Raw genomic sequence first — 19981 nt, 5'->3', positions numbered from 1 at the left:
TTCCTCTTTCGCACACACACAAACACACACACACGCACCTTTAGGTCCCCTCTGGTCTGTTTGTAGTGTTTAACAGTCCTTTGGTCCCAACACCAGAGACCAAAATGAATAAAAACCCTGTTTAATAAGCAGGCCTGCTTCATGCTCTCCGTACAGAAACTCCACAGGCATGATATCCTCCGCACACTCTTTGTATGAACACACACACACACTTGTGTGTAGATTGGTCTTCTTTTTTTTCTCCATGTTTTGTTTGTTTGTCTTCAGTAACATTTTGCTTGGCAGTCTTTGCGTGTGTGTGTGTTTGAGTGTGTGTATTCCCCTCACTGCGTGGGCAGTTTGTAGTCCAATCTTCTTGCTGCTTTGTACACTATTTATAGTCTTTGTTTCTGCAGATGATAGTTGTTGATAGATGCGTTACATTTATCTTTGTACATGATACATTACAGTATGATCCAGTTTAACATGTACAGTATATGGCCACTGGGTATGTTTAAGAAAAAAATATATGCAAAAAAAAAAAAAAAAAAAAAAAGAAACCAAAGAAAGAGTGAAAAGATAGTAACAGATGAGGAAAAAGGTAGCGGCGCAGTGTTTGCGCCGTGTAAACGACCTGCGACACCAGTAAGGGGGAAAAAAGTGCTTATGTTCCAAAAATGTGGTCCGTTTGCCGAGCGCCTTTGTGGAATGTTTTGTGAAGGTCCGTGTTCGTGTTCACAGCACGAGCGATAACACGTGTGGTATGCTCATGCCTCATCTTTGGTGGCAAAAAGCGTGCCCCCGCCTTGTGGTTTCTGTTTGTAAATCCTGCTCTTTTATGTAATCCTGTCTGTCTGGAGCTGAGAGGGCTGCTGTGGTGTCGCATTCACCGTGGAGAGAAGACGGAACCACAAGGTCCAAGGTTTGGGAATATTTCCTTTGTCAGTGGTCCACAGGTGATGGACCTGTAATGCTGCTAGCTCAAGGGGTTTGGTAGAATCGAGGGTAAATTGTGTTAAAGTCTTGTATTTTTAGTGTTTTTATTCCATTTGTTTTGTGGATTGATGGGATTCCTCTTTAGGGGGGATTAATATGGTCACAGGTTCAGATACACTCCCCCGTAGTCATCAGGGTTTTTCTTATTGTATTCACCTGGAAGAAGCCCAGGAGTAAAGATGCCTGCTGTGTATCTTTACATTCCCAGTGTCTGCTCCACCCAACTAGCCTCCACACTGAACAAATTCCCAATGAGGAAAAGATAGTGCAGTGCAGTGCAGTTTAGAAGCATGACCTCAAAACCTCCACCTTCCATTAAATATATTGTGAGAACCTACTTTTCTCTCCGTTGATGTCTTGCTTTCCTAGAGGGGCTGGTTTGACTCGGACCAACAGTGCTCCAACCGTGGGAGGGACCATTTTGTCCAAAAGTGTGCTCCAATTTGATTGGACAGTGCAAATGGTCAACCAGTAGTTGGAGCGATCTGGTTGGACATGTTCGTCAGATGGCCCCGTCCCCGATAGGGTGGCAGGCCATGGAAATGGTTGGTAGCTTTGTCGACAGCAAACAGACCTGGTTTACATCTGCGTAGACGCTTCCATTCACTGATCGCTGGGTTTGTCGTTCCCAGCCGTTGTCTCTCCTCCCTCGGCATTCGATGCCGTGTTGGCTGAAAACTCCGTGACACGTCGGGCCAGGGGGTTTGTGCTTTTTAGAAGCTCCATGGCAGAGACTCTGGTTCCTCCGCTGGAAGACTTGTTGCCTTTCTTCTGAAGGAGGGCCATGAAGTTCTCGTTGCGGGAGCTCGACCTCTGGCTGCTGCCCAAGGTTAGATTTCTGAGGTCGCTACCGCTGGTGCTGTGCTTCACCGGTGACACCAAACTCTGGCGACTGCCAAACGAGTCGGAAGGTTCTTTGCGACCCAGGACCTTTCGTTTGGACCTGGAGGAGAGAGAGAAGATTATCAGCCAAAACTGTGTGTGCAGCTGTTTCACTTCTCAGATTTACTACTCGTGTGTGATGAGTCACACTTTAGTTGACATTTGTTTCTCGAGAATAGAAAAACTAAAATTTGTAACTACAGAAGGGACTCCATTCTTTCTTGTAGGAGATGAAAACACTGATTACTGATCTTCCATTTCCCCATCCTCACTTATTCTTCAGAGCCTTTTAAGCTATTTTCAGCATCACGCAAGGTAAAAATCACGAACACTTGTTGCTTAGTGACTAGATTTCTTGTCAGTTTCTGTGTGTACTCATATCCACGTACGTGCATGTGTGAGAGAGAGAGGGACGCTGGAAGGAAAAAAAAGGACGAAATGAGAGCCAGCGGTCGTGCAGCAAACCCACTTTACATGTAACTGTTGCTAGGGAACCTTATACTCCATCTGTCTCACACCTTTTCAACAAGACAATGCGTATTTTGTCACATGCTCCAGGTTATAAAAAGCTGCCAGGCAGGTTTGGTGATGGCTCAAAGCATTTGTGCTGTCCTGTCAAAACAGACTAAACTGTGAAACACTTCTTAACCTTTAACTGCCATCTGAGGAAACTATGTGCTCTAATATCAGAGTTTGTACCGATCTTGGTGTTTAAAATATGCCTTGGTTGTGTCTGTGTGCGTGCTCAAACCTGTGTATAATAGTGAAGAGGTCTTCGGTGGTGTGTGTTGTAGGTGTGCTGGCCAACAAGTCGTCATCTGTTTCCTCTTCGATGTGCAGTACAGTCTTTTCACTGGCTGCTGGTTCATCTAAGCAAGGCACACAAATCATGGTAAAACATATAAAGTAGAAATGCTAACCAGCCACTTTCTCATGCACCTTAGATGTTATAAATTTTAATGACCAAACAGCTAATCAGCCAATCACCAACTCATTGAGTTCAGGCAGAAATGTTCAAGACAACCTGCTGAAGATCAAACTCAGCATCACAATGGTGAAGAAATGTGATTTAAGCGACTCTGAGCATGGCCTAGTTGTTGGCACAAGGTGGGCTGGTCTGAGTATTTCAAAAACTGCTAATCTGCTGGGATTTAATCACATAACCATCTCTACAGTTTACAGAGAATAGACCAAAAAAGAGAAAATACCCAGTGAACAGCAGTTTCATGGATGAAAATGTCTTGTTGATGTCAAGCTACAATTTGCAAGGACTGATCAAGGTCCAAAATTGAACATGGGAAAAATGTTGTCTAGTCTAATGAGTTTCCATTTCTCATGCAAAATTCCGGTGGCAAGGGCAGAATCTGGGATAAACAACAGGACCTTCTTGCTGTGAGGGAACAGTGCTAACCACTGCACCACTGTATGATCTGTTCAGGATGTACCCTGGCTCCAGCCCCCCTGCAACCCTGATAAGGATAGGCAATGGAAGGATGGATGGAACATAAATGCATGAGTCCTTCCTTGAATTAATGTTTCTGGATGTTGGTGGTTTAATGATGTACAGGATAGTCACTAACTAAACATTGTTTAAATGCCACAGCCTGCCTGAGTACTGCTTGTTTCTTATGACCACAGTGTATCCATTTTCTAAAAGGCTTCTTCAGGCAGGATAACACACAACATCACAAAGTGCAAATCATCGCAAACTGGTTTCTTGAACATGAAAATGAGTTCACTATACTCAAATTGGTTTCCACTGTAAGCTACAGATCACCTTTGGGACATGGTGTAATGGGAGATTCACATCATGCATGTGTAGCTTACAAATCTGCAGCAAATCTGTGATGCTATAATATCAACAAGGACCAAAATCTCTGAGGAATGTTTTCAGCACCTTGTTAAATTAGGCAGCGCTGAAGGCAAAGGGCACTACTACATGTAGGTATACCTAATAAAGCAGCTGATAGGTGTATATCAGCTGGCTTTGTGCAAACGCATATGTAAATCTGATTTGGCTACAGAGAAAATTAGGTGATAATGAAATAATGATGATAAATGTCATCTTCACTGTTAAAAACAGTGTGAACCATTCTGTGTTTTGATTTGGGCTCATTTTAGAGCAATGGGCCTGTATCAAAACACAGCAGAATCAGGAGGGTATGTATCAAAATTAGCAGGTATGAGTCCTAATCAAATGTAGAAGCTCTGCTAGACGATTATCACCAACACAGGCACATAAAAAAAAAAATCACAAGAAACAATGTCTGCAGTGAAACAAGACTAAAAGCAAACTATTAGCTAATATATGTTAGAAAATGCAACATTTGTGTTGGGATGTTTTTAATTAGAAACGATTAGAAGGCCAGAAAACTCCAGTACAAGATTTATGGTATATTTTTGTATTTCATCATTGAATGAATGTACAACTACCCCTACCCTGAAGCGGTGATTCTGTAGGACAGGGACCACTGGTGGAGAATAGAGGGACTGCAGGAGGCGTGTGGACAACCAAGGGAAAATAACTACTTAACTTTGACATGTTTCCATCAAACTGTCCAAGTAAATTTTTTACACAAAGATATTTTCTTTTTCCATTTTTCTACAAATCAGGCTCTGGATGGTATATAAACAAATCCCTCTGTCAAACTATAGAAGGGAATCAAACTAGAACTTTTTGATGTAAGTAAGTATGTGTGTGTAATGTAAAATTTTACAATATTAAAACAATTATTAAAATGTAACCTATATCACAATGACACTTCCTCAGTCAGTTATTGAAAAAGAGACAATATTTTAAAAACGGTGCTTTTGTTTTAAAAGTTTTTAGACTATTGGATTAAAATGTGCAAATGATGTAAGTCTTGGATTAAACACGAACAGCTTTGTATAAATGTTAAGTAGAAAAACACAGTTTCGGTGGTTTCTTTCCAGTAGTCTGACAGAAGAAATGTCATTGAAGTAAAATAGGCCAAAAGTGTTTTTTGTTTCTAATGTCTCTGTAAAGCACTTTGAATCACCTTGTTGTTGAATTGTGCTACACAAATAAACTTGCCTTGCCTTACATGTAGTGTGTAGTGTCTCATCTTTAAAAAAATAAATTGATGCATAAAAGCCCTTTTATCTGGTCTTATGAGTCTTCTGAGACCACCATTCGGTGAAAACCAACTTTTAAAGCTTAATAAAGTGGACCCATCAAGGCATACCTGTCCCAATCCCAGTACCAGCCATCTTCCCTTCCAGCTCTGTGAGAGAGGAATCTTGAAGAGAGGATTGTAGTGATGACTCTTTGGAACTTTCTTCATCTGTTCCCAAGTGGTTCTCATCTTGCTCAGGCATGTCGGGAACACTGGGAGCATTGAGAATATCATCTGGTGGGAATGTTCCTACCGGAGACCGAAGGCCCACGGGGCTGTCAGTCTGTGGCGTCTGACGGTCTGTGCTGCCATTAGTGGAGGAGTGGACTGAGGTGGGAAGAAGCAGAACATTTGGCTTCTTGGGGACTGGAGGTGGAACCTGGAAAGGATTGAGAAGGTTTCAAAGAATGAGAAATAAGGAGAGCTGTGAACTGTGAATATGTTTTTTTTTTTAATTGTTTGCCTTTAGAAGATACTCGATGTTTAACCATGACTTGTGTAAAAGAACAATATATTTAATTTGGTTACCTTGGGTTTCTTTTTGTCTGACAGCTCTGCCAGACAGGAGACTGTCATCCTTGAGGGTAGCGTCTTGCTCTTGTCCTGAAGTTCTGGGGCCTCCTGATTGCTGCAAGGTGAAGGAAGTGAGCCTCCATCTTCGGGGCCAAGACGAATCTCTTGGTCAACATCAAATTCAGGCTCCAAAATTGGGTCTTCCAGGAGAGGCTGAGGGTCTGGGAGAGGAGGGAGATCAAACAGGGACTGGGATAGGGGGAGGAACGATTGATCATAGGCAGTTTGTGGAGCAGCCATAGAGTTTGAATCTGACAGAATAGTGGGATTTGTTGGAGCTTGTGGTGGAGGTTTTTTGGGTTTTGGCTTTTTCATGACTTTGTAGATGTTGCCTAGAGGCACAGGTCGGTCTACAGGTGAGGCAGGAGGCGAGTCAAGCGCCAGAGGGGAAGTGGAGGAAGGAGAAGGAGACTTGAGAAGAAGGTTCATGGGCCGTTTAGGTAAGGGAGGCTTGACTGCAACAGGTGGTTTAGGTTTTGGTAGAGTGGGTGGTGGGCTGGGATCCTCGCCTATATTGCGGCCATGCTGTTCCTCTTCGATGGTGTCAGAGGCTCCATCAGGGCAGTCTTCTAGGTCTCCACGAGAAACTGAACGAAGCCGAACAGTCTTTAGCTCATTCTGGGTAACCATAGGCAGTGCCTGTGAGGAACTCGGGCTGATCTTTCCTGGCTTTGCTGCTGTCGAAGTGTCAGAATGCCGCCGGCTGGCCTTTTGTTTTGGCTTGATGGACGAAAGCTCCAGATGTGCATTCCCAGGCATTTCAAAGGACAGTCTAGACCTAGCAGCTGGATCCTTGGGTGATGGTAGAGATGATTTCCTCTCTGGGATTTTGGGGCGCATCTTACAACCTATTGTACCTGTTGTACCCACAGTCCCCTGACCTGCCAGATGACTGAGTGGAACAGTTGGGGTGGGAGTCTCTGACTGGCTGGAATAGCCACTTGATGGGGACATAAGTCCTGGAGGTTTGAAGGGGGATGATGCCTTGATGTCAGTCTCCATGGAAAGCTGTGAGGGTGATGTGGCTCTCGAGGTGGAGGGAGAGTCAAGAAGGGACTCTGAGCTACCTCTGACTTTCATACATTCGATCACTGTAGTACCTGTTGCTGTGCTGGAGCCTGACAGAGACCTGAGGAAGAGCAAAGAAGAGATGTGAAGTTTTTTTGCTAAATCAAAGTTTGCCAAACACGTTTGACAACAAAACATCCAGGATACCTATGAAATGATGTGAGAAGACATAATAAAGATGACACAATAATAATAACTTTGTAGCACAAGTACTAAACATCCATGTGTAGTTTCCTACCTGTATGGATCATTGCTCTTCCACTCCCCTAGCTGCCAGTGCGTGGGAAAAGTAATTTCTGTCTCCCCCTCCCTCTCTGGTGCCTGGACCTCTAGACTTGGAGGTCTGTCATTCCCTCCTTGGCCTGGCTCTCGCTCACCAATACTGGTTTTAGACGAGTTGGGCAGAAGGAAATCTGGCTGAAAGTCAGGGAAGTGATCCCTGGGAATGTGCAGGCTCTTTGGTCGGCCATCTCTGTAAAGACCACCTTGATGGTATATTCTGCCCTCAGCTTGTCCAAGGTTTTTCATAAGAGAGACACTCCTCACAGGGGGTGGTGGCTTTCGTTTGGATTTTTTAAGGGAGATGGAGCGGGAACGTAGGCGCAAACGACCTTCTGTGCTGTAGTCTGAAGCTGTGATGGAGATTGTGTCAGTTGTACTTGCGCTGTCTTCTGAGCTCCCTCTAGGGTAGAGAAGGGCGTAATTCTCACCTAAGCCGAGGAAGTTGTGATGCTCTTGTTGGTGGTCCATAGTATTCCCATTTCCTGTAGATGTTATATTACCATCCGGATGGCCTATAACACCCTCTGTGAAACAAAAAGATCCAGAATCTGTGGGTGTGGAAAGGGAACGCTCTCGAAACTTGAAAGCATTCTGTGCTGCTATGGAACGTGCCGACCTCTCCCGTCCTCTCACTGCTTCCCCTCCTCCCCCTCTTCCTCCATCAACTGCAGCCCCCTCTGTCTCACTCCGCTTCCCTATGTCCATGTTATTCAATGGTCTCCGAGAAGGGTCTGTCACAGTCTTGAATGAGCTTGAATGTCCTGAGCTCACCAGCATCACCCCCTCCTGGGTCCCTCCTCCGATGATACTGTGCTGTTTGGGTGGTACCGCTGGTCCTTTGCTCTTACTGTAATTGTAAGGCTCGTTCCACGCTCCAGGAGAAAAGGTGGAACCCTTGGGTCCGTTCCAGGAAGCAGTGGGTGTATTTGAGCAGAGCAGCCCAGAATGGTCCATAGTTTCTGGGTGAAGGTGATCTGGGGCAGGCAGCCCCAAACGGTTGTCTGTAGAGAAGAGAGGGAAAGAATCAATACTCCAAAACTAATCACACCAAATTCCACTGACTGTGGACACTCTAAAATAAAAGGTTATAATAAAAACTTCTAAACATCACATATCTATCTCTAGCTCTACCCATTCAGAAAACTATTCTGACCAGAAAAGGCACAACCTGCCTTGACATCTGTAGCCTCTGGCATTAGTCCCTACACAGTGTGTATCATTTGTTTACTGCCTGACGAGAATAGCCACCATCTTTGAACAGAAGGGATGACTTACAACACCAACTGTCTGCCATCTATAATCCAGTTTTGAGATCCGCTCCCAGACACTTGGGCCATTTGACCTCAGGATATCACGTGATAGAGTGGGGCTAGGTTTTGCAATGGGTTTACCCTAAACCTTGGCTGATTGTGACCCACACCTGTTTTTACACAGGCTCGTGTGATTAGGTAGAGGATCAATAGGGAGTCCATGACCCTCTTGGAGACACTCCCATAGGGCTTAAAATCTGGGATTCTCCACCAGTTTTCTTCTTTTAACGAAAGAAGTTTCAGACTTTCTTTGAAAGAAGTTCTTTCTTAGAACTTCTTTCTTTCAGACTCTTTTCTTTTTCATGCTCCTTACACTACAATGACCTAGATGACCAAGCACCTTCACAGACATACTTTCCTGCCTAACAAACCTCCATGCTTAAAAGATACATACAAGGCAACATATTAACAAGAAAAACATATATAAACTTCTCTGACCTTTCCTTCTAAGGAGGGAAAGCGGATCAAAAACATTCTTTTTTGCAAGTGAGATAGAATCACACCAGAACTTGGTCAGAATCCAATATTCCATGCTTTAAGCTATGTGCTGTGGTATAACCACGGAACAAATAAGCATCTATGGACATGTTTTAGCTGTTCCTCGAGATGAAATGCTAAATCATAACTTATAGAACTGAAAAGTTGAGAGCATTTCTTCACTGTCTGATGTGCAAAGATGGTTTTCATCTTCACTTGACTGGATTTGGCAAGAGTTTGATTTTTCAACTGACTGGCTGAAGTTAATAGACAGATGGTTCTTTCGAACGCGTGCCATTTTGCAAGTATGGCTTCACAGATGGTTCTGTAACAAGTTATCTGGTGTGACAGGTTACCATATCATGCCAACCAAATGCCCCTTCACAGCAACAAACCTACCACATTCACCCACTGTAAGGATTGAGGGGTCAGTTTTTTTCCCCTTAATTTGTTACATAGGCCTAATAGTACATTCTCAACAATGCATATTCGTCCTGCAACAAAGGATTAGTTCTTAATTCAAGAACAACTGAAACACATTTTTAAATGTCAAATGTGGCTTCTTCTGCTTTTGTCTTCTTCTCACCAAAATTATGGGCTTATTCAGATGAAGCTGATTAAATGAACCCTTGATGCCCTGTGTTTAAATGTCCTCATTGAAGTAAATAAACCAGCAAGGAATGAAAAGATAATGGCTAAAGGCATAGCTGTTCTTCACTAGGAAACATTGATTAGTGCAAATCCAGGGGAAATAAATTATTAATTCAGCATTAGTTTGTGTAATTTTCTTTGCTTAATTAAACCTTTGGTGGATAGATAGCTGACTACCTTTGTATATTGGCCGTACTGCAGAAAGCAGTCATTAGTCATACACCTTTGCTTTGGAGCATTACCGTAGTTTTCGGGTCATAAGCCGCCCTTTTTTCCCACACTGTGAACACTGCGGCCTATAATGACGTGCGGCTAATGCATATATTTTTTTATGCGGCCAAAAACAATTTGCCTGGTAACAGTAGACCAATAAAATAGATAAGTAGTAAATATACGGTATATATTTTTACGTGTTGTTAAGAAACGTTGTAATGTTGTTTGTGCACCGTTCCGTAAAAAAACCATAAGCAACGTAATTTGTGTGTTACCGATACGTACGTATACTTAAAGGTAGCTGTGTTACAGGTGCTGTTCGAGGAAAAAAAAGCATTTGCAGTATGTATTTTTGTATGTTACCATAACGTTTATGTTACCATGGTTATGTTACCCTACGGAATAAATTAAACATTAAAAATCCTCACGTGTTATATTTCTGTGTAAATATCTCATATTACAAGTGAAACGCATATGGCTTAAAATCCGGTGCGGCCTGTACAAGTACAAAATTGATTTTCTTTCTAAAATTAGAGCATGCGGCTTTTAATCAGGTGCGCTCTGTAGTCCGGGATTTACAGTACATTATTTATTATAGCCTAAAATCTGCAACATTATACCAGATAGCCCAATAAAATTAGCTGGTGAAGTATTTGGCAAACAAGCTTAACTAATAGCCTACTTTTGCTATTAGTGTTAACAATCAAACAAGCAAGCTAATGCTAAATAACTCTTAGCTCTCTTTTGAGTTTAAATATTGTGTTTATGGTAGATTGTTTTTAATGTGGTAGCTAGCGTTACTCTGTGTTGGTGCTGTAGGCTAGTAACAACCATCAAAATCCCATGGTAATCATTTGAAAAAGGGTCTTTCTCCGACTGGTTGGCAAGCGGTTGCTGGGGAGTGCTAGCTGTCACTAGGGGAAACTGGTCGCAAAGAGGTATTGCAGTTTTGCAGATGTGTGACAACTAACAATGTGATGTTAACTTGTTAACATGTTAACTTCCATTTTGGATGTCACAATCTTGGTGACATTGTGGGAATAAGTGAAAAAGGCCCCACTCACACAGGCTAAAAGACTGGTTAGTCACCCCATGGCAACCACCCGTTACTACGGAAAAATGTGTATTCTGCCAACTGACTTGCAAAAAAACTCTTTCTGATTGCTTTGGTTGCTAGCTGGTGGAGCGGTTTCACTTAGTTCTGCAAGTTGAAGTGAAACTGAAATGAAGACTGTCCAGCTTCATAGAAGAACCTTCTCCATTCACCGTTTACATCACAATTTTCAACTTTCACTACAGCTCAGGGAGCAAATCATTAACCCTTTAAGACCTACCATAGAACCAAGTCTGCCAGAGCTTATCTTTATATTTTTACATGCTGTAGTGCCATTTTTGGGAGCGTTTCAAGTTGCTATACATCAATACAACTGTTATAGCCCAAATTTTAATAATATGTATGCATTAAGTCCATAGTAACTACATAAATTGCAAAAAAGTGCAATAAACTACAAAAAAATTGAAAATCATTTTTGTTTTTTTTACATTTCTAGTTAGAGAAATTTAAGAGGTTTATCCCTCAAAACTGCAAATACAAAAAAGTTGCACAAAAAAGTTTCCAACAACAGGAAATTTATTTTGAGTGTCTTCATAGTTTTATTTTTGAGATACACCAATTTTTATATACTACAGGAAAAATGAAAATAAATATTATAATGCAAATTTGCAAAGAAAACAGCATGTGCATCAAAATAAACTGTTTCCAGCAGTGCAATATGAGTTTTAAGCATCCCAGAAACTATTCAGAAAAGCATAAAGTCAACATGACTCTTAAAAATACCAGTATAGGCTTATAAGGCCCCCGAAAACTACATTTTCCGCAAAAATGACATCACTTCCGGTTTTGGGCAAGTAATGGGGAGCATGCGATAGTTCCCGCTGACGTCTATTCCAACGTAGGAAGTGTTTTGAACAGCTGATTGGATCGGCAAAGCCTGTTTCTGGAATATTATGTTTTTGTTGCTGCAAGTGCTTTTTATGCAATTTTTGCAAAGCTATATGTGGAAGGAAAACGTGTTCTAGGGCAAGCTGATGGCATAAGATGTAAGTACAACTCCTCCGGTTTCATATGCAAAACAAATTATTGTGCCAGTTTACAGGGTTTCGGTTCTACAGGGATTTAAAAATAGTTACGCCCACTCTGACCAGTTTTAAAGGATTAATATCTGCAAACAAGTTTGTGTCTTCCATGTAAACTATGGGCAACAGTAGCAACTGCTAGCAACCGAAGCAATCACAAGGAGGTTTTTACAGCCAGTTTCACCTCAAAAAACCCAGCAACCACTCACTAACCAGTCGAGCAGTCCAGGTTTTTGCTTTTGCTGAGTTTGTCAAGGACCAGCCTGTCTCTAGGCCTGCGTGACTATGCCTTAACAAGAAAGGAGAACATTTTTCTTTTAAAACTGTATGTAAATCCATAATCAATGACAAAATAAACACACATTTGTCATGTTTGTTGAACAAAAAACATAATTCAAACAAAAGAAAATGTCCTGCTATTGCATACATTTCTTTTATTTAAAGAGTACTTTAAAGTGGGCGGGAAAAAAAAAATGATAGTCTTTCCACAGCCAAGAACTGTTCAGTGCTACTAACAGCAATACTAGAGTTTTATCTGAAATACGAGAAGTTCATGAGTATAGGAATTTCATTCTGACATTCCCAGATTCTTTTTTTTCTCTCTCTTTCTCTTGTCTTTGAAGGTTGCGGCACACTTTATGTGAGGAGTAATAAGATCTGCACCATGGAGGGAGGGTAAAGAGCTCCCTATTATGGTCTCACACACACACCTGCAGGTAAGGTTGTGTCGAGGTCAGAGTGTGTCTTCCTCAGTGGGAGATTCTGGTGCGGTGTGTCAGTAACAGGCTCCAGGGAGTGGGGCTGGTGGGGGAAAGGGTCCCCGGGAGAGGGGGAAGGGGACGGAGAGTGCTGGAGAAGATCAACACCGTGGAATTTCAATCCTCTCCCTTCACCTGCAAGAGGAAGACAGCAGCAAGAAGGTCAGCAGGAGGGTGGGAAGACTAATTTTACCTGACACGCATTAAATTAAATAAAACAATAAATCCAATCATGTTGTTGACATGGCAATAAAGTATTAGATTATGGCTCTTGAGAGACAGCGATGTGAAGGCAGATCATTTGATATGATTTCAAGTCTCTCTTAAAAGGCTGCAGTGCTTTCCTCTCACAACTCTCGTTAACACAAACATGATTTACTGCTTCTATTAAACATTCACTCAGGTCACTTTAGTGAGACACAGTGTCAACCATAACTCTGTATTTGCATCAGGAGGCAACTTTTGGAGGTGAAAAAGGAAGAAAATGTGGGAACTGCCATTTCTCTAGTGGCCACTTCCCTGGTGAAGATGACCTGCTGAAGTTCAAAGTGAGCATTAGGAAGGGGAAGAAAGATGATTTAAGTGATTTTCCATGTTGTTGGTGCCAGATGGGTTGATCTATTTCAGAAATCTTGATCTGCGGAGATTTTTCCAATGACCATCTCTAGGGTTTACAGAGGATGGTGTGCAAATAAGCAAATATCCACTGAGCAGCAGTCCTCTGGGGGAAAATGCTTTGTTGATACCCAGAGGTCAGAGGAGAAAAGACTGCTTTGAACAGACAGGAACTCAAATAACCGATCGTTACAGCCAAGATACGGAGAAGAGCATCTCTGAATTTGTAACACATCAAAGTTCGAAGGAGATGGGCTACAGCAGGAGAAGACCAGACTGGGTGACAGGTAAGAAGAGGACACACAGGCTCCCCAAAACTGGACAGTAGAAGACTGGAAAAATGCTGCCTGGTTTGATGAGTCATGATCTCTGCTGCAACATTTGGATGGTAGGTTTTGGGCATCTTCTGATGGCTGCAGCAGGATAACACACTGCATCTCAAAGCTCAAATCATGTGCGGTCGACAAATCTGCAGCAGCTGCGTGATGCCGTCATGTGAACGTGGACCCAAATCTGTGAGCAATGCTTCCAGCACCTTGTTGAATCTTTGCCACAATGAATTAAGGCAGCTCTAAAGAAAAAAGGGAGTACACCCAGTACTAGAAAGATGTATTTCTACATTTCTTTTTCTAAATTTCTATATTATCTGTCTAATTCTCTCAGCTTACAAAACTCTCATACAATTGCTAGAGGCATTGACAACACTTCAGGTGATAAGACTAAGAAAAGAATTCAAAACTCAGGTAGCAGTTTAGGCAAATTTGTGAGTAAAACAAAGTCAAGTGGAAGTCCAATTCTCCCAACAATGCTTTTTGGTTGATACCGCCTGAATATTTTTCACTATAAAGAGATTTCAAATCAAGACTGTTTACATAAATAGTGTCTAATTAAAGATGCATTAAGAACTCTGTTGATTTGCCCTTTTAATATTAACGTTTACTCTAAAATAGGATACAATTAATGTCACAGAGTTGCCTGAAGTTGGTAGTTGTTTCCACTCTTCTTTATTTCCTGTCGCACAATTGCTGATACTTCAAGTGTCCACTGTTTAAAGTTGCCTCTGACTCAGCAAGTGTTTGAGAAGTGGCATAAGCAACACTCGATGAGTTCATCTCAGCTGAACAAGTGGAGAAGACTTTGCAGCTTTCAGTTTCATCATCACCATAATGACTCCTGTACATGCATTACATTTTAATCCAGACGGGCTCAAGGCAGACACGACGGAGAAACCTGCTGCTCTGTTCTAGCGCACTTCCCGTCTCCCTAATGTGTTTTGTGTGAGAACATGAATCCAGTGAGTCACTGGTGGCAGCAGGCACCTAGCTGGTTACCTTAATGACATACAGCGCCGTTTCTCACCCATCCCATTAAGCTATCAGCCTCGTTTTAGAGCAACAGTCATATCGGGCTCAGCCTGCTGCTAAAATTTATGTCCAACAATGAAATTGTGCCACTTGATGAAGCTCTTTTAAGAGGACTGCGGTACTAAAAATCAATAAGTCAAGAAAGCAAATAAACAAACTGGAGCCAAATCAGCCCACTATTACCCACCCTGTGCCAAAGCAAACTTAAGGAACATGGCCGTACCGCTGACACTGACAGCTGTCACCAAGCACTCAAAACAGATCTCCTTCACATTTGGAAGTCAGATGAGTCCAGCTCACCCTCCTTCCATTTTTCTTCCCCCAGCTGTGTCCCTCTTGCAGCAGCCTGTACGAATTATGCCTCCAGGCACTTAACAACACAGAATTACAAACCTTTGATCTGTTTGAGAGAGCAAACAGAAAACTAATGGCAGATATTTGATGCCCAAACTAAACATTTACAGAAAAATCAACAGATAAAGATGAATTATGCAAAGCTCAAAGGCGCAGAACAACAAAGGAAATGCGACTGAACCTAACATGATTAAGACTTGATGGCATGGCTCTGTTTTAGACATCAGTGACAACAGAGCTGATTAAAATCCCAGCATGAATAGTGCTACTGGTTTGTGAAGCCTCAAGATGAACGTCTCTGCCAGAATCATCTTGGTTGCAAAAACACCGATGTGACAACAAGGGTAGGGTCTAACAGCGAACTGGCTAATAACCTCTGATCGACAGATCTTTGGCCAATGAGCATGCGGTTTCATATCACAGCTAATCCTACATTTTGCAACACTTTATGACCAAGATTTACTAAACAGACTTGTTTATTTTATTCAGTGTGATCCAAAATGAGTGACTGAGCTCATGCATCCAGCAGAAAAATGTCCAACAAGGTCGAATCAGAACCACATCTATCACCATCTTGTGGCCTGGAGATAGAATGCAGGATTAATGTGCTTCCTCACTGGCTTCATTTTTCTGACCCAGAAGCTGTGCCCATGTGTTTTACTGTCTGTGGTTGCAAAGCAGCTTGCAGATGCACAGCAAATTCAATACTGAATGAGATTTGTCAGTAGGTTGAGCAAAGTCATCTCATATAGCAACTGTGGTAGAGCGGTTTCTTTCAGCTGGAAGATGAGTGGGTCGAGCCCTGGTTTGATCCCCTGCTCCTGCATGTTGAAGCATCATTGGGCAAGATACCGAACCCTAAGTTGCCTCCGATGTGTCTGTCAGTCCACGAGTGCCCGTGAATGTCAGATAAGATGCCTGAGCGTAACTTTTTTTTTTGTATGAATGTGTGTGAGGTCGGTTGAATGAGTTTTTTTTCTTAATTACTTTTTTTTTTTTTATAAATAAACACATCTTCTTACATATTGTTCAATGAAATCCCTGATATGTGACACTTGCATAAACCAAACCTGCAGCTTCTGAACTATAAGACATGCTCCATGTGACAATGTTTTTTTTTTTCCAGTGAGCTGATTTATTGACTTTCCTTTATAAGAAACCAGGTTTCCATAACTAGGTAGAGTATTAGGGAAACCTGGTTTCTCCAGGATAAGTTCACCTGGGAAAATTGACCGCTGATTCCTTTGTTCCATTAGCAGGTAGAAAGTTTTGTAATTATTTTTTACAAGCATGTTCCTGCTTAATTGCCCTAACGGTCTACAGCACACAGTGTATTAAATTATGTGGCCATAAACATCTTGACGCTGCTTAAAAACTATTTAAAAATAAAGAAAACAGTAACAAACTGCTGCTGCAGTTGCTTAGAGGAAACTTTACAGCAGGTATCTCTAACTTTTGCAACTGCTAATGTGAGCTAGTGTGACTTTTGTGAATGCTAAACCAGCATTAAAATGCTCTAAAACTCGAGGTTTAGTGAGCAACTTTGTCTGGAGCTTTCAGCTGTGTCCCATGACCAGCTAATCATTTTAACAAAGACGCTCAAAACTTGAACCCAGAAATTTAAATCCAACCTTTTCCAAAGCGCTGATCAACAGTCATTGGCTGTCCCATTAATAATTTTTAAAAGGGACACTTGAACTCTCTTTAATGGCACAACTGTATTTGGATGTGTAATAATGATTCCTGCTGTTACTTAGATGTCTGAAATAAACATGCTTTTATCACCATCTTAACATTTGGAAACCTTTTGCTTGGCAAATCATCAAACTAATAACTCTAATCATCAAAACTTCCTGACACTTTCTGCTTCTAAATCTTTGGGCACTCTAAATCTTTTTTTCCCCTAACAACAGCAAACCTGGATTCATGATTTAAGAAAAAGTCCTGACTCCTTCCGCTCTTCTGCTTTACTCATTGACTAACCTGCCCGTTTTTCCACCTGTCCTTTTATCTCTCCATCTTTCCAAGAGCCTATTCCCTTCAGTTATTCATCCTCTGTTTATTTTTGCAACAGTCTCCCTATTTAGCTCATTCACTGACTGCCACTCAATCTGCGTTCCCCTCTGTGCATGAATAAGCACGAGTGTTTGAGTCGGAGCATCTCCAGCTTTCCAGCAGAGAGGCTAAAGCTGTGACTCAGCCGTGGAGTGGAGCTAAATACGACTTCCTGTCTGACTGTCATGCATTCACCCACTTCCTGCTGGTGTGGGTCCCTCTGTAACGCCGACACCATAGTGACAATTTTGCATCCTCCAGTCTTGGCTAGCTAACTTTCCTACTTGAATATTCAGAGCAGTTCCCACTTTCAAGATCGGTCTCACCAAGCTGTTATTAGCAGGCTGTAAGTCTTCTTGTTGCTTCTGTGGGCATCACTAACAGACTCTGTTTAAACTATCAGCCTTCCACCAGTTACAAATCCTAATGTCTCCTCAGTATAAGCCTTGTTAAACTGCTCAGCTGCCTGCATGCAGTGAGTCTTAAGGACACAGAGGTTAGAATAGCTTTGGGCAAGAGAGAGAAACATGACAATCACAAAATACCACGTAACCTTACAGTATATTACAAGTTTCTAACAATTCTCATGACATAAAATAACATATAAGAGTGTTTTCAGTTTAAAAGTAGGACAACGTTGGGATCTAAGCAGAGTGATGGAGGCAAAAATGCACCAGACTGTTGCCTTAACAGCACACATCATTCAGACTTTATCTTTTGGACTTAAAACCTTTAAGAAATCAACATTAACATTCCAGCTAATGCCATAATGGTTTCTGGAGTGATAAGTGACCATATATTTGTAAAGAAGGGTGGATTCCTAAGTTATCGGCTAATGCTAGCAAGCTTGGCTAGCAAGCTACATGTATAACCTGCATGAGGGAAACATGCACAAAAACACCAGCCAATCACTGCTAGCGAACAGGCTAATGGAATACTAGGTGAGGACTGGCAGAAAAGCTATGACCCTAATTTTAAGCTAACAAATGTCAAATGGATGGATTTGAAATTGGTTTTTTTTTTTTCAATCATAACTTGTGAAGTTGTTATGAAGGAAGAAATTATCCATAGAGAGACTCAGAGAAAAACAGTTTTTCCTGTCACACTATAAACACGTTTTAAGTCAGGTTTCCTTGGCCCGTCACTGTACAATTGACTGCTAAGCCCCATCCACACAGACCTAGAAACCAGTCAGTATACTGTGAACAGCTGCAGTTGCAAGTGTGAAAAGTGCAAGTGTGAAACTTGTTGCAAAGAGGTATTTGGGTGCTTCACTATGAATCTTTTACTAATTGCTTTTATCACTAGCAGGTTGCCACCATCAGCAAAAGTTTGCATGCGTCCCAGATTGTAGTGAAAGCATGAAAAGTACAACACAAACTAAAAAACCAAACTTACATGTGTAGCCCACTGTTCCTGCCTAGTTGCCCTAACGGTCTACAGCACACAGTGTTTTAAATTATGTGATCATAAACATCTTGACGCTGCTTAAAAACTATTTAAAAATAAAGAAAACAGTAACAAACTGCTGCTGCAGTTGCTTAGAGGAAACATTACAGCAACTGCTAATGTGACTTTTTTGACAGGGAATGCTAAACCAGCATTAAAATGCTCTAAAACTCGAGGTTTAGTGAGCAACTTTGTCTGGAGCTTTCAGCTGTGTCCCATGACCAGCTAATCATTTTAACAAAGACGCTCAAAACTTCAACCCAGAGATTTAAATCCAACCTTCTCCAAAGTGCTGATCAACAGTCATTGGCTGTCCCATTAAAACAAAAGACACTTTGCTTTAAAATCAAAGCTGCACCTTTGAAACTAGGTGGTTGTGGTGATAAGGGACAACTTTAACTTTGGAGAGGAATATTCTCCACCTCTTGTTTGCATTCCAGCACAACTCGGCGAGTAAATCTCGAGTGTCTGTAGGTAAGTCGGCCTCTTCCAGGCAAAATGCAGGTGACAGCAGAAATCTGCTAGGACAAAACAATCACAAGGAGATTTTTGGTGCAGCACTTTCTTTATGAATGTTTTTTCCCAGAAACAGCCAGCAACTTCCAGCCACTCGCCAACCAGTCGAGCATAAAGCGGTTAGCGAGTGCCAAACAGTTATCGACTCAACAGACTATGTCTGTTAAACCAAGTCTTAATTCAACATCATAAGTTGTTACTTGGTTTAGGGTTTAGGAAGAGAATGCTTTGTGGTATAGCACAGCCTTTTGCAATGTTAAACAGCACGTCACCACAGTTCAGTGCTACATATCTAACTTTATGACATCAATATGAGCAATCTTACAGCTTGAACAAACAACCTGTAGGGGTGCGTTGGTTTAAATGAACAATCCCATCTTTGCATTGAAGTTTCGGCTCTGTAAACAGTAACCGACAAAAGATGAATTATCACAATGAAGACTTCTAAAGCTCAAACAGAACCACTGAAGGTGAAGCAGTGCCATATGTTTATACTAGAAAAAAACTGTAAAATTAAGTGTTTCAGAAATTCATAATTTCCTCTTATTAACATCAGCACCTTCCCCCTCAGTTTATAAGTGTTACACAGCATCTAACCCTCTACGGTGTTGGAATAAATAACAAATAACTTCCTGTGTTATTCAGCTACTGCTGACCCTGGCTTATCATCTATCTTACTGTTTGCACTGAATGCCATCAAGGGATGCATTTAAATTGCAGCTCACTAAATGGATTCATCTTGTGACAAAGGGCACAGCGTGGAGCTGAGAGGATTTTCAGAAGTTTTTCAAAAGTTCCACCCCCTGTCAGATTCCTTGTAGTTGGAGGGGCTCCAGGTAAGCCAAGAGGATTAGACCGTCGGCAGCTCAGCAGCAGGAATGCCTGTCTCTCACTCTCTGTCTCTCTCCACTAAAGCTCTCAGACTTTCTGCATTCTTCATTCATAAGTGCATTCAGAAACCATCTGATTCGGGGTCTGGGACTGTTTTGCTCTTTTTATAGGAAACAGCAGCATTTGCACTAAACTCCTCGCTTATGTCCAAGCCTCATTAGCTGTTATTTTTGTAGGATTATTGACAGATTTACAAAATAAACAACTGCTAAATTATTTGAATTGTGAGGTTAAAAAAATGTTACTTTGACTAGATAAAAACTGAAGAGTCCATC

The 19981-nt window shown here is 41.7% G+C and overlaps 1 protein-coding gene across 5 annotated transcripts in view; it reads right to left on the bottom strand.

Annotated features, from left to right (window-relative positions):
- Positions 1 to 546: 546 nt before the first annotated feature.
- Positions 547 to 19981, bottom strand: part of nhsl2 (NHS-like 2) — a 191663-nt gene continuing 172228 nt past the window's right edge. For 4 of the 5 annotated variants that reach the window (XM_026162565.1, XM_026162567.1, XM_026162568.1 and 1 more), the window contains exons 5-10: positions 12415 to 12597; positions 6874 to 7918; positions 5523 to 6696; positions 5064 to 5373; positions 2609 to 2726; positions 547 to 1918 (exon numbers count right to left, since the gene is read on the bottom strand). In XM_026162565.1, the coding sequence (XP_026018350.1) occupies positions 1579 to 1918; positions 2609 to 2726; positions 5064 to 5373; positions 5523 to 6696; positions 6874 to 7918; positions 12415 to 12597 (3170 nt within the window). In that variant the 3' untranslated portion in view covers positions 547 to 1578. The remainder of the gene's footprint in view (positions 1919 to 2608; positions 2727 to 5063; positions 5374 to 5522; positions 6697 to 6873; positions 7919 to 12414; positions 12598 to 19981) is intronic. The other variant, XM_026162566.1, reaches the window with a different exon arrangement.

Source organism: Astatotilapia calliptera, chromosome 3 (assembly GCF_900246225.1).
Source record: "Astatotilapia calliptera chromosome 3, fAstCal1.2, whole genome shotgun sequence".
Classification (NCBI taxonomy): Eukaryota; Metazoa; Chordata; class Actinopteri; order Cichliformes; family Cichlidae; genus Astatotilapia; species Astatotilapia calliptera.
This window is presented reverse-complemented; position numbering and strand designations above follow the sequence as displayed.